This window comes from Sinocyclocheilus anshuiensis, unplaced genomic scaffold, assembly GCF_001515605.1.
Source record: "Sinocyclocheilus anshuiensis isolate Anshui unplaced genomic scaffold, SAMN03320099.WGS_v1.1 scaffold1170, whole genome shotgun sequence".
NCBI classification, from domain to species: domain Eukaryota; kingdom Metazoa; phylum Chordata; class Actinopteri; order Cypriniformes; family Cyprinidae; genus Sinocyclocheilus; species Sinocyclocheilus anshuiensis.
In genome coordinates, this window is record NW_015538055.1 from 2,272,617 (window position 1) to 2,297,477 (window position 24,861).

General features: G+C 36.6%; 1 protein-coding gene across 1 annotated transcript in view; it reads right to left on the reverse strand.

Moving 5' to 3' along the window:
- LOC107683414 (neurobeachin-like) overlaps positions 1 to 24,861 on the reverse strand; it is a 267,384-nt gene that overhangs the window by 85,729 nt on the left and 156,794 nt on the right. The window contains exon 38 of the mRNA XM_016479471.1: positions 9,393 to 9,517. Within this exon, the coding sequence (XP_016334957.1) occupies positions 9,393 to 9,517 (125 nt within the window). The remainder of the gene's footprint in view (positions 1 to 9,392; positions 9,518 to 24,861) is intronic.

Below are 24,861 nucleotides of genomic sequence, written 5' to 3' on the forward strand. Positions count from 1 at the left end.
GGTAGTCAAACTACAGGGTTCATCAATGAGACAGTTTTTGGGGTCATTTTTTTTTTTTTTTTTTTTTTTTTTTACGAGTCCACAGAAAATCAATAAGGCATGATAGATAAAGATTGTGGTTGCCAAGCAATGTAGGAACTTATTTTATTTTAAAGACCCATTCACAAAAACGATAACGATAAAGATAACTATAAAAATAACTATATTAGTGTCCATACCACCAGACAATAACGTTCTGTTTCTTATAAGCATGTGCTGCAGTTTTGGCGTCTGCCACTTTTAATGCTTGCACTCTTTAACGTAGGATGGATTCTGATTGGCTGATGTTTTTATCATTCATCAGCTGACAAAAAAAAGGTTCTGAAAGGGATTCCAATGATATTGTTTCTCTGTGCCATTATTAGTTACAGTTGTGGTGTGGAATCTGATATTATTTTAAATTTAGACTGATTTTTAGAGCTATTTTAGAACTTTATCATTATCGTTGTACAGTTAACATCCTTTGTGTCATTGGTCACCAAACTCGGTCTTGGAAGGCCGGTGTCATGCAGAGTTTCTCAACACACCTGCCTGGAAGTTTCTAGTATACCTAGTAAGACCTTGATTTGCTGGTTCAGGTGTTTGATTAGGGTTTGAGCAAAACTCTGCAGGACACCGGCCCTCCAGGACAGAGTTTGGAGACCCCTGCTTTGTGTGAACAGGCATTAACACTTTATTTCTGGGATGTCTTGCTATAGGAACAAACTCTGTCTGGCGTGAATATCAGCAATGATGTCAAATTGTGTAGCACTTGTTATTTCAATATCCTGACTGGAACCACAGGCAAACTATTACGCTTTACTCATTTGTATATTAGACACATTTTAAGACACTTTAATTCTCCCTTAAAGAAACTCATGATAAAGCATGTGTAGACCCGTCTACATTTCCAAGTTCATTAGGCATAATGAAATCTACTCTCTAAATCTGGACTAAAACAAGATTTAACCGACAGCGCAATTAAGCGACTGCAGATACCACCAAAGCTCATCACACAGCCTTATCAGAGGGAAAAAGAAAAATGATGCAAAAAAGTGTGGAGCCACTTTTGTATCGAACAAAAAAGATTCATTCATCAGCTTTAATTACTAAAGAAAAGAGAGAAAAATGCAGTCAGGCCTGACACACGTCACTGCACACTGGATTCGTCTTGTGTAAGGTCAGATTTGCCTGAGACACCTGAACAGAGAGATTCTTTGGAAAAAAAAGGAAATAAGAAACGCTTATCAGAAATAGAACGTGTCTGACACTCTTTTGACATGTTTCTTTTCAGTGCAGTGTTTAAAATGTTCCCTACACTCCCGTGGGGTTCATGTACTTTGTCTCAAAGCGGTCACGTTCGAATGCTGTCAACACCACTACACAGATGAAGAAGGAAAAAGAGAAGGAGAGAGAGAGAGAAAAAAATAAAATAAAATAACATAGCGGGCTTCCTGCTCTGTCTCATATCTCAGGAGCTTTCATCAGAGCCAAGGAAGAAGTGGGACCGCTTTTCGGAAATAGGGAGCGTGTAACATTTAGAGGCACAGAGCCAGCGAGCGGTCATGGATCAAAGCAGACTGAGGGAAACTTAAGACCGTAATTCTGTAAACCGTCATTATGCCCGCATTAAAGCAGGGAGAGCTGATGGAGCTGAGCTCCAGTCTTGACTGGCAAGATAAAGCTTAGGACCTCAGTGCAATGCATACAAAATAAACCAGGCGGATTTTGACAAGAAAATGATCCTGAGCAAATGGAGAAAGCTTGAGGGGGAAAAGTGAATTAAAAAAACTATTTAGCTTTATGTTTTAAACAAGAAGGCAACAAGAAGGAAAACAAAAAGTACATATATAAAGTCCCAGCGGACCTGGTCACTGCACAGAGTCAGTTGTATTTGTTGCTAATTTGTAGATGTTCCTAGTTCCTAGTTTATTATGCATACAAAATAAACCAGGCGGATTTTGACAAGAAAATGATCCTGAGCAAATAGAGAAAGCTTGAGGGGGAAAAGTGAATTAAAAAAACTATTTAGCTTTATGTTTTAAACAAGAAGGCAACAAGAAGGAAAACAAAAAGTACATATATAAAGTCCCAGCGGACCTGGTCACTGCACAGAGTCAGTTGTATTTGTTGCTAATTTGTAGATGTTCCTAGTTCCTAGTTTATTATGCATACAAAATAAACCAGGCGGATTTTGACAAGAAAATGATCCTGAGCAAATAGAGAAAGCTTGAGGGGGAAAAGTGAATTAAAAAAACTATTTAGCTTTATGTTTTAAACAAGAAGGCAACAAGAAGGAAAACAAAAAGTACATATATAAAGTCCCAGCGGACCTGGTCACTGCACAGAGTCAGTTGTATTTGTTGCTAATTTGTAGATGTTCCTAGTTCTGGCAGCCCCTAGTAACAGCTACAAACATCATTGATGCTCATATATCATTCCATGTTCACAATGAATCAATTTTATATCACTAAAAATGAACACTCTAGTGGGGGAAAAAAAGGTTGAATATTAACTAAACCACTGGATAACGCATCATATCAAAGATTAACATTAATCAACGTGTGCTCTTTACCATTATGGTCATCTATCCGTGCCAATAGCACAACCACCAGGTTATTTGTCATACATGCAAAACATAGATCAAAATGTAATTTTTCAATGATATCCATTTGTTTCTTCATTAGAACAAATTTGGAGAAATGTAGCATTACATCACTTGCTCACTAATGGATCCTCTGCAGTGAATGGGTGCCGTCAGAATGAAAGTCCAAACAGCTGATAAAAATATCACAGACTATTAAATAACAACATCTTCCATAGCCAATCCCCTATTGTCCTCTCACATCAAAATCCACAGACACATTTGTTTAAAACTGTTTTGGTCTGTTTTTGCTTGTAAACAGTGCTTGATCTGTGCATATTTCTCTCCTGATTCAGATGAGATTACTTTTTTTATTGGAGAAAGCAGTATTATGGATAGAGGACTCGTATTTTATTTATTTAATACAAACATGCAGCTTTTCCCTTCACACAATGTTAATTGATGTACTAGAGTCATGTTGTGGATTATTGTTATGTTTTTATCAGCTGTTTGAACTCTCATTCTGACGGCACCCATTCACGGCAGAGGATACAATGGTGAGCAGGTGATGTAATGCTTCATTTTTCCAAATCTGTTCCAATGAAGAAACAAACTGGGCCTGGGAGTAAATTTTCAGCAAATTTTCAGTATTCCTTTAAATCTTTCCTTGTGATACTGGGCAAAAAAGTCTGATTTTTTTATTGAATGAATTACTGTATGTTTACGTTTCTCCTGTGTCATCCACCACCTTTTTTCTACCAAACACACTGTAATGGATTCTGGCATCATCTTCTGTGCAAAAAATACATGCAGTGCTGCCACATAAAGTTAAGTTAGGAACTTGGCTATAATTATGTTCCTACCTTTTGGAACATCCTTCACATCGGGGGCGCTATGAATCTTGCCTACAAAAGCTCACTAGGTTCTGGAACACAGTGATGCATGTTCCTATTTTGAGCAATGACACCGGTACAGAAGCTTCCTGTTTTTTGTCTTAAATGGCAAGCCTTTGATAGAAAGCCTACATGGCCACATATATAAGATATCTAGTAACATAGACGATCATTTGTCAGTCTTAGGAATGAGGCTTGATGGGAACTCGAGATCGCTACAACTCAGACCTCCCCAGTGACTCGAAAGAACCCCTCGCTTGTATTGTCAACCACCTCGTTTATCGGCACCCCCGAAGCTCGCTCACTGGACTCCTGTGAGCCATCACGGTCAATAGTGAGGCTATTCAAGCCCAGCATGGCTTACCCGCTCTGCCATCAGAGGGTTTATGTTACCCAGGGCACAAATTTGGCATGACGCAGCAGGGTTGAGAAAGACCAGGTGATGGCTGGTCTGCCAGTCGTGGTGGGACTTCAATGATGTTCTTTGCTAAAAGCTTGGATCTGATCCATACAGCTGGAAGACGGGGAACTGTCATTGACTGACTGACATATGTATAGAATAACAAACAAATCAAAATGTGCTGCAGTAGATGTAGCTCTAAACTTATATCCAATGACTAGCACAATATGATGAAAACCAAATATTTGAAGTGGGCTCAAAATAGCACCTTCAGTGGCGCAAAACTGTTACTTGATAAATGCAAGGAGAGCTGAGTAGCTTGGGGTTTTGAAGGCTTCGGAAAAGGAAAGAAAAAAAGATTCTAGTTTGCAATTCAATTCTGTCATTCCATCACTATGTGACTTCTTCAACACACCGATCTCTTTACTTGGCCTTTTTCTTTCAAAAGTCACATCAAACGAAAAAATAAAAAAAAACTGTGCATAGCTTGTGGCAAAGGAAATTTTACAGTTTGTGAAAGCAGCTCCCAAGGTGGAAATATTTAAGTGCTCGGTAGTTTTACTGTTCAAGTTTTTTTTCAGATGAGCTAAAAGGCTTCAAATAGGCCTCCATTTGGTTGGTTATTGTTGCTCAAAGTCCATGTTTTATTTATGGTTGGAGCTCTAGAGTATTTGCCTTGCACTTTTATTGCCCCACTTGAGTCATGCACACTTGTAGCCTTAAATGAAAGAGCCCAAAAAATTAGGAAAAAAAAAAAATATAAAGAATGAAATAATATTCCATTTAAGCAGTAATTGCATCTGATGTATCTTTCCATTCTGGGATTGACAGATGAGATGCCTTTTGTAAAAATACAAAATGTACTAAGGGATTGTGAGACGTGTAGATGTATGTCTCTGCAGTTGACTGATCTATAATAACTCAAACAAAATGTTGCACATGTGCCATAAGTGCATTCGCACACAAACAATGTGGCAAAGTGGGCTTGCTGCGCTCGTCGATCAAATGCCAGGAATTCTGCAGTCAGCTCTGGAAAAAGAAACCCAACTTCGTAAAGTGAAACCGGAGACCCATGCAAAGTTTTTGTTATGGTTTTACTCATGTGAGAAGCATTTGGTATCACACATACAGAACCAATATGGCTGATTACAAGCCCCACATTGAATCCATATGCACAGAATTTCGCAGACAGCTCCACAGATTTAGAATTAGAATGCCTGCGTGTTTAAATATTTGGGCTAATTTGATTAGGCTCTCACATGCTAATTAAAGGAATATTCCAGGTTCAATACAATTTAAAATGAATCAGAAGTGGTATAAAGTTAATTATCACACAAAATAATTTTGATTCGTCTCTTGTTTTCTTAAAAAAAAAAAATAATAAAAATAAAAATCAGGGTACCGGCTGAGATTTTAAAACCAAATTTAAGATTTATTAAAGACTTTTCATTAAAACCTGCATAAAGAAAATTAAAGAACAAACCTGAAAAAATGTATCACTATGCTAATATATATGAATTATATAACTAAAATAGATCGATATTGGAGTTAGCGTCAGCAGCACCGCATTTTGAATTTACAGCACTTACATTTATTTAATGAAATCATCTACTTTTGAAGTTTAATGATAACATTAGGTTTTATCACAATTCCTGTGATAAAATTCCTTTTATCAAAAATCCACATCTATTTTAAAATAGAAATTATTACTTTTGTTACGCCATTTAGGACATTTAAGACTTTATATGACCTTACATTTGAATTTAAGATCTTTAAAGGACCTTTGAGGACCATGAAAATGCATGTTATGGTGAGGCACTTACAATGGAAAAGAATGGGGAATTTTTTTAAAAAGCACTTACATTTATTTTGTTAAAAGGTCAAATATATTTTTTAATTGTTTAAACAATTATTTTTACAGTTATTTTAGGGTTTTAGGCATTGTCATGACAACAAAGTTTAAAAACTGAAAAGGTTAGCAAGCAATTTATTTCCACACTAAAATCATGTTAACATGCATACTGTTTACGTCTTGTGGTTATACAATGTAAACAGTTAGTATTTTAACGTTTACGGATTGGCCCCAGTTACTTCCATTGTAAGTTTCTCATCGTAACCCAGATTTCTGCTTTTCTTAAAGTCCCCATGAAATCAAAATTAAAGTTTTTTGGGTGTTAGTATCAATATGTTAGTCTTAAGGTTATCTATAAGGCAGTGTGCTCCAAAACAGTGACAAAATTTGCATTTAGAAGATATAAGCATTCAAATCTTGCAGTTTGTCACTTCCGCCAAAATGGCTCAACGATTTTTTTTGACGTTACATCGTACTTCAGCTTCTCATCAAACTTTCTGTCCAATCAAGTGCTCTCTAGAATCCGAAGCGCCCGCCCCTACACTATAAAATCGACGCTGAAACCGCGGCTGAAATCGATCACTTGTCCACAGAATTAGTATTTTCTGTACAGTGAATGGCACGTAGTGCACTATATAGGGGACAGGGAACGATTCAAACAGTGTATCGGAAAAAATGTATCGGAGCGATTTGAATTCTACACAGAATGCTATATTTTATAGCAATATGGATGAGATTGTGGCTGGCATATCCTGTCAAATACGGCTTTACGGAGCTCAACGGCTCTAGCCCAAGCTGTGATATAAACGAACGCTATTGGCTATTTTAAAAAGGGGCGGGGCTGCTTGATATGTCCTGCCCTGTCTTCCTGTTTCAGTTAAAATGACATCAACACATAGAGTAACGCTGCATGTTTCTAAGCATTTCAGGGGACCTTTAAGCAAACAGTCAACATACATTTTTGTGGTAATCAACATCATTTGTCGATTTGCTTCTATTAAATTTGTACTGAATCATCACACCTCTCTTAAGTCCGCCCTTTCACTCTTTCTCTTATAACAAGCTATAAAGATCTCTGTCCAGAGAGGTTCATTAGGTCAGGGCAGAGCTGCTCACCTGAAAATGAGACTTCAAGGACACCCGGAGGTAGAACAGGCTGTTAAAGAGCAGGATCAATATTAACCTGACTTCCATTTCATGCTTGCCCAATTCCAATCAGCTAACAATATACTCGGCCACTCGTGAATAAGGGGGAAGGTACAGTATCAAAGCCTGAGACCGGCACGAAGCACGCTCACTATTTTGTCAGCATGGCTAATAGACTAAACTGAGCTATTTTAAAGCAAAATTTCCCACAGACATATGCAAAGGTGCCTGGGAATGAGGCACAGAGCAGTATGGTTTATCAAATGCTTATACAACATGTAGTCAGCCGTTTGAGGTCCCATTAAATTCAGGCTGTTCCTCTATTTTCAGTGATTGAAGATCATATTACAGCCACAGAAAATACATTAAATTACCATGAATCAAATATAATGATGTTGTTTCTAGGGTAGTTAGAACATTTTTCGAATGAACCTGAGGCATACTTCATGTCCACCCATGTCAGTTTGCACAAAAAGAAATGTGAAATATTGCTAAAGCGCTGCATATGTTCTAATGCAGACAAGCTCTATGAAAATATGTCATTGTGAATAAAAACAAGCCCTATATGCAGTGACTGCTGTCAACTGCCAGTGTTCTGACATTTGAGAGCAGTCATTTTTCAATCTCTTTGGTTTCTGGCAAAAAGAATGGAAACTTATATGCACCCTCAACAGTTAATTCATTCAAATCACCTACGTTAACTCAACGTACCACGGCCGCCAGTCACAAAAGCAGCTGTAAACCTCCACTACTGCCAGTTCAGCAAAGCACAGAGCTACTGACTTTTGCAGTTTCTTAAAATGATGATTTATATATCCTATGCAATGTGTTACATATAGTTTTCATTATAGTGAATAAATAAGAGTGCTTTTAAATACAATGAACTAAATGAATAAAATCAAATAAAAAAAGAAAATTATTATTATTTTTACATTTTTATTTTTATTTTTAAATTTTAAATATTTTATTTTTAGTAAAAATATACACTGCATAAATTTTTTTTTTCCGTTTCGTTTATTTTTAATGTATTTATTTAAGTCCATTGCATTTATAAGCTTATATTTAGCTTAAAAGCTTAGCACTGTTCTGCTGGTTTATGAAAACAGTCCCTCTGTTTCTATAAAACCCATACAGAGAAGTCATTCTTTGCTGTCCCTCTCTCTCAGGCTCTCTCTATGGCATTGTGGGGGCAACATCTGACTACAGGCAATCCCTTCCACATGACTATCTTATGCATTATTCCACTCATTAAGGACTGGTAGAAGCCTGGGGACCTCAACAAGTCCTCAATCACAGTGGCCCCAGACACTAGACCGCGGGTCCACAGAGATGCACTGACAACTTACCAAGGACAGGCAGAAAAAGAAGCCGGGCCAGAGGAATACTGCAGTGGTGTGAGCTTCTGAAGAAATGCGGGAGATATACTGGGTAATACGTTTGAAAGACAGTGTGGATTTGATATGGTGGCAAAATGAATTATTGGGGGGAAAAAGTCTGTTGTGACATGAGCAGGGGCCACCTGCAGGTCAAGGAACAGCTGGCATGTGTATGTACGAGTGTGCATGCGTGTGTTCTGGCTCTGACACACAGACCATCTGACATGGCCTCAAAACAGTTGAGCACAAAAGGCCAGACATCTAGATAGACACAATATTAACGCATAACAAGTCAAAGAAAATGACATAAGTAGTCCAAAATTTATTTCAGTACATTAAAAGTGCAATTCATTATCATCCCAGGTGGCCATTAGCAGCATCATAACAAAACATGCTGTCAAATAACACTCTCATATGCCTCTATCCATAAGTATAAGCTAATATCAAGGGTTCAATTGTGGTTGGTTCAGTTTTTTAAATAGATGGGCCTATTTCGCTTGCCCCCTTGTAAGTTTACCCATGAGTAATGGAAATAGCTACAGTAACTATTCTGTGCACAAGAGAGAAGTCGTCCTATTGTACTTGAGAATCAATAGACTTGCCCTTGTTCGGTTAATACACTCCCTCTCGTATCTTCAGTTTGATGCCTGGAGGAGAAGCGCCCGCAGTGGTTAATAGTATTGAACCGTTTCTCTTTTAAAGCCTCTGTTGCGAGACACAGAGCCAAATCGACAGCCGTGCGGTGGGCAACGCTGCAAGTTCAAACGGGTCAATGAGGAAAAATGTTTGAGTGCAAAAGGCAGAAACAGTAAAAAAAAACACAAAATTTTCCTCTCAACAATGTGTGCCATTAGAATATAAAAGCCTACCATAAAGCCCTCTTGCCATGTTCAATTGACAAGGCTCATAAATATACAACCTATAAAGCTGACAACGAACTGTTTCTCAGCTCCGAGAATATTAGTTGCGTCCAAGAGTTGATTGGAGGCTTTCTAATTCGCATATGTGTGTCCCATTTGGTGAACAATGATGTCATTGTATGAAATGAACGCAATTTGGGATAATGAGCTAGACTGACAGAGTCCAGCAACAATTTTGATTGGCTGTTGGCAGAATTACTGACCGTAGTCCTCCATCGATTTGCACGTGATGTCCAAGTGGGTGGAGCCAAAAGGGTTTCGGATGAATCTCCGCCTCCTCCGGAGGTCATCCTCCCAGTAATCCAGACGCCAGAAGTCATGCAGCTGACTGGAAAAGGGGAAAAGACAGGAACTCCTGTTAGGAATCAGAAAAAAAAAATGTTGGAAAGCTAAAATTAAAAAATGAAAGCACAGAATATAATTTTATATGATGAAACAAGCCCTGCTTACTACAGGGCACATCATACTTTGGCACATTTATATATTATTACTCATTTTGTTAAAAATACATTCACAAATGTGAAGAACTACAACAGAAACACAGACACATACGGAAACCCATTTTCATCACATTAGAAAAAAATAATGCTTTGGTAAATCATATGAAAAAAATTGACATCAAAGTTGGAATTATGACATAAGTCATAATTATGACAAAAAGCCAAGATTATGAGATACTAAGTCATAATTATGAGATATAAAGTCAGACCTATGACATACTAGGTCTTAATTTATGTCATAAAAAGTCAAAATTATGACCCAAACAGTTGAATTAGTCATAATTATAAGATAAAAAGTTTTAATTATGACTTACTACACATTAATTATGAGATAAAAAGTCTAAATTATGAGACAAAAAAGTTGGATAATTATGAAAAATTATGACAAAAAGACAAAATTATGAGACATTAAGTCATGATTATGAGATAAAAAGTCAAATTGATGACTACGCATTAATTATGAGATAAAAGTAAAAATTATAACATGAAAAGGTGAAATTTTGACATGAAAAGGTGAAATTATGAAATAATGTGAAATTGTTAAATACTAAGATACAATAATGAGAAAGTTGGCACAATATTATAGTCAATATTATAAGACAAAATGTCAACGGCAGTCCTAATTATTAAATAAAACTCATTACATAATAAAATTCTGACTTTGTCATCATTATTACTTGCTTAGTTGACTTTGTCATCATTTACATTTTTGTCAAAATGAAGACTTAGGGCCCTATTTTAACGATCTAAGCGCATGGTCTAAAGCGCACGGTGCAGGTGCACTCAGGGCGTGTCCGAATCCACTTTTGCTAGTTTAAAGTCGGCATGAAACAGAAGTAGCGATTGTCTTTTTTGCTAGTTTAACGACGGGAAAACTGTCGGCGCGCCCGGGCGCATGGTCTAAACGGGTTGTCCCTACGCCCCATTCACGTCAGTGTCAATGCCTCTCGTTTACTTTGAATGGAGTGACGTCAAGCGTTGGCGAAATGAATTGTGGGTCCGTCGCGTCGCGTCGCGTTGGGTCTGTTGCTCGCGGCAACTTTTCAAGCGCCAACGCAGGCGTCAGCCAATCAGATCGCCTTATACAAATACCCTAGCGCAGACGCTAGCCAATCGCGTTCATGCAACACCAGAAGACTAATGTGATTCGCTGTTGTCACTATGACGGTCTCAGGCTGTTGTCACTATGACGGTCGCGTCAGCTCCAAGCTTCAGAAACGCCCTCCGTCAAGCGTTAACGCTGACGCCCCGTGTGAATGTGCTATTCTCTTAATGAGTAATGGGTGTTTTTTGGACGTAACGTGCAATAAACCAATCAGAGTCTCATCTCCCATCCCCTTTAAAAGCCAGTTGCGCTCGCGTCATGGCGGGTTCGCTATTTACATGGCGGAATGTAATTTTTCATTTTTAAAAATGTTTGTGTGCTGCTGCGCTTCACAAAATGTTCACTTTTACAGATTAAAGTCACTTAGTAGACTTCTTTCACAAACCTGCACTGAGGCAAGGCAGCTGTGTGTGTAATAAGCAAGGTGTACGTGCGTTGTGCAAAATATAGCTAATTCATGAAGTTCATTAAAGCTCCAGAAACCCAGACACGCTTTTGCACAAGAACCCCTCGGGCACAAAACAGCAGCCGTGGCTCTCCAGCACACAAATAAATAACAGCAAGTCCCATTAACAAATACGGTATCAAATTACAAGTATAAACGGTGCAGCTTGCCTCCTTTTTACTGTGTTTTTTAACAAGTCTTGTAAATCAGAGGTAGGACCCTCTATGCAGCCGGAGAGGGGTTTTAATGATGCTGGGGTCTCACCATAGCCACACCCCAGGCCAATAAAACAGAGACCCCCTCCCTCTGCATATGTGCAGCTGTGATTAAAATAACGTGCTGAAATATTCATTGAAATAATTCCCAGGGCCCTGGAGCAAGCTGCAGAAAATTGCGTTTTTATTCATTATTAATAACAGCGAATTAGAGAACGTATAAGAGGAAAAGATGAGAGGCCGAGAAAAAAGGGGAGCAAGGGGAATGAGAGGGAAACGGCTACAGCATGTGGTAACCATCTTTGTAAATGATTATTCCAACATTAGCAGGGACCTGGGCTAATTTTATTGCTTGCAGCTAATGCAAACCATTAAGGGCAGGGACCAGCATCAGGTTACTAAGTGCAGCTCGTTTCGAGCGCACTCGGGCTGGAGATGATTCAAAGGCTTTAAAACGGAGTGAGAGAGAGGGAAAGGAAAAAGCACAGAAAGGAAAAGCAGGCCAGCACCAAATAATACTGCAGCTAATTTACTCCAAAGAGGATTTAGAGAGTGATGATTGGTGTAATTGGGGGATAGATGACAGCATGGTATGGGACAATCAACAAATTCCACATGTGGTTTATCTTCATTACCAGCTACTCATGGGGAAATACACCATTCACTTTGAGCCATATACTAATTTCCATAAAAAACTATGACATGAGTCATTAGTCTAGGTTCCTATCTTACAAACAGAGGTTAAAGAACTATCTGTAGGAATACTGTACAAAAATTTAATTGATTTGTGCAAAATTTGTAGGGGAAAAATTTTGAAATTCTATCATCATATACTTGCTCTAGTTTTGTCCAAATATATATGCTTTTATATTTTTCGTCGTAACTAAACCATGCCAGTTTGAAAACGTGTATTGATAATAAAATGTATATATAATGTCAATATAATGGAAGTAGCTATAGATCTTTCCAATCTTGTCATTTCACCAGATCAAATTATGACATTTTGATTAAAAACTGCAAGGTTAAAAAATACAATAAAAATGAAGAATATTCATGGAGGAATCATTCACAATAAGATCCATAACATTCATTTAAAAAAAATAGATGAATGAATTTCCATTTCATATTGACTTTTAGAGCTGAAATGGAGGGAATTATTAAAAATCTATTAAAAATAGATTAAAAATATTTATCTTTTCAAATTTGTAACATTTTATAGTCGCTATAAAAAAGGCATTATGAAGATTCTTCAAAAAAAAAATGTGTTAATAAAATCACATATATATATAATATATATATACACACACAAAAAGCTGTGAAAAAAAAAAATCTTTGTTTGCTCACTATTAATAGTATTTCGCTCACTTGTATATAACAATAGAAGCCAACATTCTCACTTTAACACAAGGCAAAGCCATTGCATTAAAAAAAATCCTCAGATCCTACTGAGGTGTTTGCCCCAAGCTATGGATTGTACTGAATGGGCCTCTCTCCACTCTGCCATAATATTGAAGCAGTCTAAACAGATTAAAGTGTTACAGCAGGATCACATCACAAAAGCTGCTCCTTGTTGCGTGAATATTATATCTACAAATGTCAAGAAATCAGGAGGCTCAAGGGACTTAGCCGAGCTCTGATAGCAACATGAGTGCTCGCTCTCAGTTTAACATCAGTCAAGAATGTGTGTGTGTGTGTGTGTGTGTGTGTGTGTAGGAAACAAAGCCTGTTTGCATACATGAGTGGCATGCCTAAAGTTCATCACTCGCCGGGGTATGAAAAGCAAAGCGTTGTGTCGGGGGCTTGTCTGTTGTCAGTCTTATACCTCGAGAGCCAGACAGAGATGTCAAAAGGCGGAGAGGTCAAAGTCACGTAAATTACATTGTAAATGCAAGATTACAGGGTGAAAAAAAATGTAAATCCCACCGAGGCAACCAGGCGATTACCATTTAAGATTATAACATCCAAAGCCGAGTAGCATACAGCCGCGGGAGAAATCCATGCGGGTACACTTTGAAGATTTCCGAGTTTCCTCTCCCACAGCATATATGATGATTTTGATTTGGTTTGACAGTGGAATTTCGGCTGTGTACAGCATTTCAGATGAAAGACCAAACATTTTTGTTTTCTTCTTAATAAGTGGATTAGACAAGCACACAGTATTACAATGAATGATAAACCGAAGGGTGCTTGATGACACCGTTTACATTTCTTTACCCACTCTTTCCCCTAAAGCATATGCTTTTACTTTGGTGGTGGTTTCCGCAGGATTGGATGAGGGTCCAGTGATACGTTAAACCCTGCAGTCAACATATAGAGCCGGATTTAGTCAGTGCCAAAATTGCCATGACGTGAGTTTCCTCACTTAGGGTGGTCCAGCTCAAAAGAGAGGTCTTCTTCCCACAGGGGCATTATGAACGTATACTGTACTCTTTTACAACTTATTTAGTCCATTAAAAACTATTACAGCAGTCCTTCTGAAGAGCAATGGGTGATATTTAAGGAATATGGCACGAGTAAGAGAGCTGAATGTGTGTAATTTTATGGTTTAAAAAAGGTTAATATTCAATTTTTAGGCACAATATTGTCTGTTTCTTTGTCTATTTTTGTTCCGCCAATGAAAACAATTTTAAACAAATCAACAGCAGAATACACAGAATGTGTTTTTGCGTTTAAGAATGCCTGATGGAGAACAATGAAATAGGGAAAATTACATAAGGTTTCAAGAATTTATTTTAACTTGAGTGTGGCATTTTTAGAATGCCGTGTCATGTGCAAGATGTTGCAAAAGTCACCAGACCTAAGTGCAATGGTCAAATACTTTCAGTGAGTGCTTGTTTATATAGAAAAACAACAGAAAAGTGAATTGTTGCACATTTTAGAGCAACCCAGCAGAGGTGTTTTGTTCACTGACAAAGAACGAAACGGTTGAGTGAAAAATCCAGTGACTCACTCATAGGGTGTCTATATTATGCTGCGACAAAGAGCACTACGAAATGATCAATTTCAATGGGGATGAAGCATTGTAAGGGAAGAAAAGGAGAATATAAAGGTGTGTGAAATATTTTGAATCTGCTGACCAATGACAATATCAGATGGGACCAGTTGTGCAGTGAATATTCGATCCCTGTCACCTGGCTTTATTTTGTGTTTTCTCATTGTTGTAATATCAATGTCCAAATGACACTTCTCGATATAATGCATTGTGTTTATATGTATGTTTCTGGAATGTAGTTATAGAACACATATTAGAAGTAGTGTATTCGTGCATTATTTCAAACTTGACCAGATCTTACGCATTTCTATCTATCCAACAACTGCTTAAAAGTCTCTTTGATGTTGTATTATCGCTTATAGAACGCCATTCAGCCAATTAAATTTGACCAGAACTAACTGTTATATAAAAGAGCAATATGACATTCACATTTTGCAATGGTGCTGTTGTGCAGGAGTCGTTATTAGAAAATAAACACAGTGCCTAATAGGCTACTTAACTGTGTTATATATCAAAAAGGAATGAAAAAAAAAATTCTATTCTCGCTGGTCTTCACATTAAAGAGTGGATCCTGATAGCCGTTTCTTCTAAATGGTAATCACTCACTGGAATTAGCTTCCGACACGCCTGACTTTACCAATCGCACAGCTCATGATGACAGGCATAAAGGATGGTGGAGGGCCGGCCCTCCTCGAAAGCGGCTCAAATTTATTAGTCACATCTGCCATCAATCACCCAAATGGATTTCCAACTGCATTTTAAAAGCTAATTTCCCTGCACTGATAACCAAAACTATCAGCCAACCAGAGTGCCAGTCATTATTTACTACTGCTTTGGGTCTAATTTATTTCTAAATGCATCACAAAAGACTGGTGTAAAAAAACTGTGTATCCTCCTCTCTCCTCCACACATTAAAAAACACTCTCAGAGAGTGAGAGAACAAGATTTAAAACCCTTGTGTCCATAGGGCATGTATTGTTTGTGAAAGGCCGTAAAAAATGACATCCATGATTCAGTCTAAAATGGCAAAACGGGAAATAAAGGAAAGGATAACAATTTAATCTTAAAACATATATATAGCTATGTTTATGTTTGGAAAGCCTGGCTGCAGATATGATCTATTGGGCTTTTACACTGGTGTTGTGGGGGATTATGGGATGCTGGTTCATGAGATGGATTACCCTGTTACCGTGCTGCTCTGCAGGGCTTGAGTGATCAAATCAAGCAGACCTTCAATGTACATCTCCAAAGATTAATTTAAGTGGGAGGATTCAGTGGTGCAACTGTTCCGTCTAGACAAATCTTTGACCACCTCTGAGTCTCTCTGGTCTAATAGAGCCTCAGTCTTCTGAGCAGAGTCTTTCTGAATAAGGCCTTGTTCACACAGATAGCAAAACACCATATGAAATCCCAATCTTAATCCAAACCGCATTTGAAGGTGGTTTGAAATTGTTTCAGAACTGTCACATTTTACTTTTTTATTATTATTATTATTATTATTGGCATTTGTGCCACATAGACAATGTGCATCAGTGTCTCTTTCCCCGCACGGTCACTACTGCATTCGCTATGTAGTATATATTTAAATATATTTTATCATACAAGCGGTTATGGATTCAGTACATGCATGAATGTATGTTCTAAATGTATAATAATAATAATAACAGAAAAATAGGGCTTTCAATCAATAAAAATGATTGAAATTAATTGCGATATGCCAATTACTCTAAATTAAAAACATTTAATTGTATATACGAATATTCATTTGTTGATAATGCATATAATTCAGAAACATTATTGTGGCACACAAGACACTGATAGGAACTACAAAAAGAGGATTATGTCCAATGATACATAAATAAAACAAACCATGCATATTTGACTTGTAAAGCCAATCACTGGCAAACCGTTCACAACCCATTTTGTCAGTCTGTCTATGCTATTTTTCATTTATTGGTCTATGCACACATAGAGAATGATGGCGTTTGCTTGGGCACTACATTAACAGCAGCTCTAGAGAAGAATACAGTCATGATCACGGTCATTGAGGCCATTGATGATTATCTAGAAATCACGTCACTACAGATAGTCTCTTGTTGTGGCATATAAGAGAAAGGGAATGGCAGGGAAATTCAATAAGGCACCATTATGTTCTCATTAAATGCATCCATTGGGGACATAAATGGAGCATAATTAGTAAAATAGCGGTAATCAGTGACTGCTCTATTTTGGGGGTCGCCTGGCTTTCCTCAGTGCCACATTGACTCTGTGATGTTATGGCTGCCATTGCGCATGTTCATGACGCTAAACACACACGCAACACTTTCAATGAAGTTCAACCAACTCTCTACTCCCTTTGCATATGTCTGTTTAAAATTGGGGGTATTAGCACTACTTAAAACTAATATAGCTTGATCTTTGGGGTTTGACAGCCAAAATCCTTTCCAAGATGGAGATCATTTAACATGCTTTTACAAAACTTATTTAAGATGGTACTCCTCATGGAATTGCACCTCAGATGGAAATTATTTACTCCTAAGTTAGCCTGTCAGGAAAAGCCACAAAAAAGGATGCCTCATGCAATATTTAGAAAACAGCTTTTGGTAAACAGATCTTTTGTGGATATATTCTCTAGCCTGAACTTTTCATCTTTGTCCTGGCTTTCATTTCTTTGCAAGAGTTTATATCTGAATCAAAGCCAAATCATACATAAACACTCCATTTAAATCACTACAGAGTATCCAGCTATTTATCGTCCATTTTTCAAGTCTCATCTTTCAAGGTAAACACATTTAAACCTGATATGAGTTAGGTTTTAAGCTAAAATGAAATGATCTTTGAACATCGGATCTGTAATAGAAATGTAATAAAATGGCACATGTGATAGTCCACAACTCAGTCAGTAACCTTATGGGAAAAAAATAAAAATAAAAAAGGTATTTGTGACTTTTTATCTCACAATTCTGACTTTTTTCTCACAATTCTGAGGTTATATCTCTCAATTCTGTGTTTTTTTCCCCACAATTCTGAGTTTATATCTCACAATTATGAGAAAAAAGTCAGTCAAACTCACTATTGAAAGACAAAAAAGGTAAAAATTGTGAAATAGTCACGATTATCTTTTTTTTTTTTTTATTCCATGGCAAAAAAAAAAAAGGTTTGTGATATGCAAATTAAAAATTCGGAGAAAAAAAAGTCGAAATTGCAAGATAAACAGAGAATTTTGAGAAAAAGTCAATCCCTGTAGACTCACGATTGCAATTTTATAACTTGGAATTCTAAAGAAAAAAAAATCTGAATTGTGATACGTAAACTTGGAATTACAAGTTTATAACTTGCAATTCTGAGAAAAAAGGTTAGAATTGTGAGATATAAGCTCGCAATTTCAAGAAAAATGTTATAATTGGCAATTACCTTTTTTAAATTTGTATTCTGTGGCACAAACAAGCTTCCATAGAAACTTCATTATGTAGCTGAATCAAACTAAAATACTCAAGCAGACACAAAAAAAAGCACTTTGGCTTAAGACTGGCAAGGCCTGCACCGAGGGTCACTGCAATGGATGAAGACAGACGCTGCTGCCTGTGTGAGAGACAGAGTTCTAGTACAAGTCAGACATCCCTTCTCGCCCGTTTCGGCAAACCATCCATCTCTCACCAAAGACGAAGCCAACCGAGCGGGAAAACTCTAGCAGTGGCGCTCTTTTCTGTTGAAATTGATGATCGTTCCAACAGCCCTCTCTCCCAGAGATAATTAGCACAAGCTTTGAGGTTAAGCACGCCCAAAGGGAAGTGACTTTTTGTAGGTCAAAAAACAATCGGAGGGATTTGTGAGTGAAAGAGTCATTGTGAAAGTTTCTAGCTTGCAAATGGTGGCCACAGGTGTTTAGTTTACCAAATGTTTTGTAACAAAAGGAGCTTCGGTGGAAACTAGCATAGTGGACTTGTTTATTTCAAGACTGGACACAATGAGAAACATGGCAATGGAAGGTCACTCAGGTAAGGGTGTGTTTAAGAGTCGTTTCAGCAGTTCCTCCATCAGTCTTCAGATGTCAAAGATCATTTGAATCACATTCACTGTTCTCTCCTGCTTTCCCTAATTAGCTTAAAGAAATAGGTTGACAAAAAATGAAAATTCAGTCATTATTTACTTTCTGTTGTTGTAGTTTTTTTCCCCCAGTGGAACACTAAAGGACAATTTTTGAAGATTTAGACACAGACAGTACATGGATTCATATGACAATATATTTCATATTTTTAATATTCACAATATTACTGTTTTTACTTTATGTTTGTATATATGCATATTATTTAAAGTAAATGCAATAATACTGTGTGCTTTTATGACTATTTTTATTGTTCTTTGGTTCTTATGAGAGCTTGACTGATGTGGTGACATGATGGTGAGTAAATAATGCCAGAATTTTAATTTTTAGCCCCATATTTCCTTCAATACAAACATGTTGGGACTTGCAGTCTCTGGAAATAAATGACACAGCAGATCACAGCTGATCTTTTATTTAGACCTCAGACCAAAATCCCAATTTTGTGGGGCCTATAACCAATAAGGGCTGTATATATACTATTTCCCTTCAATTGCTGCTATTAGAATTGATAACCTTTCAACCACTCCCAGTGAGACTGCTTAACCAAGCCGTGTGTAACTGGAAGGCTTCATTCTATCACCAAGTTATTATCCAGTATCGGACTCCTGCCATCCATCAAACAAGAGACCACGCGCACCGTTATTCAAGGGAAATGGTACCTCCCTCATTCTCCACCTTCCTACAAATCAATACATGCCACTACTCTCCATCTCTTGTCTTTTTTCTTCATCTCCCTCCTTTTCGTCAATGGCAAAAAAAAAGTAATTATACCAGAGAAAGCGTTGACAATCAATACACAAGTCAGGTTAAGTTAAGGTCTGATGTGGTCCAGGTATGCTGGTCCTCGATCAGCTGTCAGCCATAGTGCCGACGTTGACAAAGGGCATGAACGCAACAACGGGACGGCTGTCCACTGTGACCACGGACTTTACATTTTTGTTACAGACAGCCATTCTGGAGCAATTAGCGACTGTTTAGAGCTGCATTAAACTCCAGGTAATGGACACTAAGAAGTAGTATTATTGGACACCAAGCATAGTCAGCTACGCGCCATTGCATGGCAAAAAATGCTGACTGAAAATCGGTGGGCATCTTCTTTATTCAGTGAGACATGATGCTTGGGAAGACTGCTGAGACTGAGTGTGTTTTGCAGAGCTAGCATTAGCATTTAAACAGACAATGGCCATGTTTTCAATAGCATACTACTAAACTGCTCATTCTATGTGAGTGGAATGCCAAAAGTTAAGACAAATAAATAAAAAATAAATACATTTCCAATATTACAACTTGCTAACACTTACTGAAGCAAGGAAACGTAATGCAACATAATGAAGTAATGTCACAACAATGTAGAATACAACTGTTTGAAATGTTTATTTTTGCATTATGTACATTTTAAAAAGCGTGTCATTTCTGTGATATCAAAATAGTTTTATACTTATTTATATAGTATAATTATAAATATAAATCTGTTTAATTAACTAAATATATATCTGTTTAATTAACTAAATATTTGGTAATTTATTATGAATATGATTATGGAGGATTGTGAGTGCCATATTAATATAAATAAATAAATACATAAATATTAATTGAAAACTTAATTGGATGTTACAGAAATTACACACTTTGTGCACTGTAAAACACGATTTAAAGCATATAATATATAAAATAAAATAAAATAATAATATTTAATTATTATTTCCTAATCGTGAGAACAGATAAAACCATTTCTATTGCACTGGAATGATCATTATAAATGATAATTATAAATATTTTTATTTAAATATTTAAATTATTTGCATATTTATTATGGATATGATTATGGAGGATTGGGAATGCCATATTAAAATAAACAAACAAACAAACAAACAAACAAACAAACAAACCTAATTGAAAACCATTTGGATCATACAGAAATTATACACTTTAAATCACATTCTAAAATATCATATAATATACCAAATATTATAATATTTCTACAAATATTATTTCCTATTAATGAGTACGAATAATATAATTTATATTACACTGTAATGAACTTAAAAACAGGAGTATAGGGAGAAAAGATCAAAGATTTGTGATGTAGTTAATTGATTATGACAATAATCCGCCTCACATTGCCTCCAAATATGACAAGATTTAGAGAGCCGGATAACAGGCCAATGACATGCAAATAAATGGCTCCATGATTTTTCAATTTCATAGATTTCTTTTCCATCATTAATCCCAACGCTGACGTCTTCTCACTTTTGACAAGACTGAACTTTATAATTCACTGGCGGAGGTCAGAGGTCAACAGGAGAGGGAAAGGAAAATAACTCCCTCAGTGAAAAGCTTGAAGAAAAAAATCTGACATCCAATTTTCGAGTTGATTTATCAGTGTAAAGCCAAAATTGATAGTGTGTCATTACTGGGCTCAGAGCTGTCTGGCAACGTCCTATCAAAGCCTTCTCTTTCTGATTTAGCAGCCCAGATCAATACAACCCTATACTGTTTCAATTTGAGAAGTATTGATTTTCTGATGCCGACTCAATACAGGGGACATTCATCATCAGGCAAGCATGAAGTATGATCGAACTAAAGATTCGTAGGCTGGATTTGGTTATTTGGCTTTCAGCTCATGCAGCCATAGAGCAATTGCTATGCAGCGTTGCATCTTTCGGTGCATCATCCCTCACAGATTATTTGATTTTACACAACAAAGAACATTTATTTATTTATCTAATAATGTACACAACTGCTTTTCTGGTAGTGTTCATCAAAATATATATATAAACAAAAAACATCTGCAGTTGTTACACACACACAAAAAAAAATATGGCGAAAATCAAAGCGGTGCTCCACTGCATCATGGGAACGTTTGTGCTTTCAGAAGCCTAAATGTGAAAACATGATACGGCGCATTTTTCAAATCAGTATTCGATAATTTTTCATGTGTCCCCAGGCTGTAGCAAGTAAAAGGAGAGTAAAAGAAGAAAACCAATCTGGGTGCGTTCATGCTCAAAGACGCACACAAACAAACTAATACAAATACATTTTCAGGCGGACACACTAACTCACACATATGCAAAGTACACACACACACACACACACACACACACATACACACACACACACGCTTCAGAACGCCGCAGGCTTTCTATTTTACAGAAGCCGCATAAATGGGAAAGTTAATGTAGCATTGAATAAGACTAAGCTGCTCAGCTGTAACACCGCCTTGAGCTCATGAACATATTGCATCATTTTTCTTCTCCAGCAGGTTACCATTAAATTTGAATTTGTTGGAAGTTTTGTGGTACCATTTACAATGTGCCCCAGCTCAATAACCTTTTGTCTCAATGCAAATGTTATGCCTTCCAGGTGGTTTTCATAAATATTTGAATAAGTCTGAATAGTGGCAGAGACTTTCAGCCAAACCACCGTATCAAGCTTTTTTATTATTTTGTGTAGTTGGTGTTAGATTCTCTTTATTATTATGGTACAAAGACCTTGATGTGATGAATTTAAGGCAGCATTTGAGAAACTGGATGCCACTGTTACATAACATGTTTCAGACATGGTCAGCCTTTGATGATACTGTCATTTCATGGAGAATTGAGAATACTAAATACATTTTTAATTAACTAAAAGCGTTAATAAATGTAAATTACATGAAAATTACATTTTTTTTAAAATATGACACTCTCAATCATCCATAGTAATACATTTTAATAAATTAAAAGCGTTAGTAAATGTCAATAAATAAATGTACATTACATGAAAACCTGCAGTGTGTTATTTCTTGCTTTCTACTGTAAGCACATGGGAAATGTGTTCTAAACACAGATTTAAAAATAAAATAGGACAACCCACATACATATTTAGCTGTGAATGTGGTACAGTGCAATACATTTTCACGCCAACACACTAACACACACATATGCAAAGTACACACACACGCATGCTTCAGAATGCCGCAGGCTTTCTATTTTACAGAAGCCGCATAAATGGGAAAGTTAATGTAGCATTGAATAAGACTAAGCTGCTCAGCTGTAACACCGCCTTGAGCTCATGAACATATTGCATCATTTTTCTTCTCCAGCAGGTTACCATTAAATTTGAATTTGTTGGAAGTTTTGTGGTACCATTTACAATGTGCCCCAGCTCAATAACCTTTTGTCTCAATGCAAATGTTATGCCTTCCAGGTGGTTTTCATAAATATTTGAATAAGTCTGAATAGTGGCAGAGACTTTCAGCCAAACCACCGTATCAAGCTTTTTTATTATTTTGTGTAGTTGGTGTTAGATTCTCTTTATTATTATGGTACAAAGACCTTGATGTGATGAATTTAAGGCAGCATTTGAGAAACTGGATGCCACTGTTACATAACATGTTTCAGACATGGTCAGCCTTTGATGATACTGTCATTTCATGGAGAATTGAGAATACTAAATACATTTTTAATTAACTAAAAGCGTTAATAAATGTAAATTACATGAAAATTATATTTATTAATATGGCACTCCAATCATCCATAGTCATCCCCTTAAATAAATCAATCAATAAATAAATAAATGTATTAAGATTCACATGTGAATACCCATAACTATAATGAAACAAGCATCTCAACAATACTTGAAAAATAATAATGAATAAACAAATACAAAAGGCTACAAAGCAAGCAAACCTAAAATGAATATTTTATGTTAGAACAAACTGCAGTGAGTTATTTCTTGTTTTATCCTGTAAGCACATGGGAAATGTGTTCTAAACACAGACTTAAAATTAAAAATAGGACAACCCACATACAGAACATATTTAGCTGTGAATGTGGTACAGTGCGGTTACAGCACTGCTAATGTAAGACTCTGTATCTGACAACATGTCAAAGAACAAGGACTGACAGATCAAAATTATGGGATGTCTAGAATCTTGATCAAAACTGATAACAGAAGTACAATCAGTCCACCATTTCCACCGAAGCAGTTCATGCTGATGTTTCTTATTGGAGCGGGTAAACATGATGCCATCATGTACATTCAACCATCTGCAGTGGATTTCTCAAATTTAATAAGAAACCCACAGCCACTGTTTCTGCAAATCCAGCCAATTTGGAAGGCAAATCAGTAATTGTGCTTGGAGTGTGTGTTTGTGTACAAATGTTCGTAAGTGGGTCTTCTGGCTGTTGGCCAATGTGCTCCACCAATGGAACTGAAGGCGCATTTGCTGCAGGCAATTCCACAGCTATTTCAATTATGGACTTTCTGCTAATATTCATGTTTTATATACATTATAGTTTTAATATTTTATATTTATTTTAATGAGTATTCTGTCAATGCTTTCCAGTTGAAATATCTTAATATTTCAAAATCATTACAACTATTTTTTTTATAGATCGCAAGTGTGTCTTGTATTCCCATTAGTTTTTTTTAATTGTTTAATTGATAATGAGCTATTGCTCACCCCATCCCTCTCGTCCATTTTTTATGTATTCAGTGGTGCATTACCATCAAAAACAAAATTAATGCACTGCGTCCTCAGTGGCTCTGATGTCGGGAAAAAAAATTAAGATTTTTAATAAAGGAAACAAATCTTAATAAAGGAAACAAATGAAAAATACACTCATATTAAAGAAACACTTTCTGAAAATGTATTCATATTTTTATATTTATTTAATATTAATATTTTACGGAGAGTTGCTTTACAAATACATTTGTCTTGTAAGGTATTTGTCTTGTTAGATATTGCAACTTGGCAACAAGTCAAAAAATGTAGAAGTAAAATAAAAATTCATTAAAATTAAATTAAGCACTGTATTACTGTGAAATTTCTGCCCCTCTAGTGTCACCAAGTGGAATTGCTAAAATAATGACTGTTTTCAAATGGGTTTTTATTCTTCCGACTGCCATTGGTCAAACAAACTTACTGTCCCACCCCAAACACACATCATTGGTTGAAACACAGACGGCTTACTTATAGTTGCCTCAGTATATTAAAGTGGGTTAAAAGAAAGTATTTTAACATGTATTTAAATTATTACTTTACTACATTCAAAACTGTTTGTGCTAGTTGTTGTTTCTTAATTTTTCTCCTTGATCATGATCTTGAGATAAAACCGTCACTTTGTACAGAATTATGTCTTAGATCTTGGCTTATATTGGGTCTGTTTGTGTGTGTTTGGTGGGAAACGGAACTCTAGTCAGTATTTTTTTTAACAGGACCCTTGAGACCACTATAACAACTGCCAGGTGCTCCACTGTGAGACTGAGAGGGAGAGTCAGACACACACACACACACACACACACACACACAAACACACACACACAC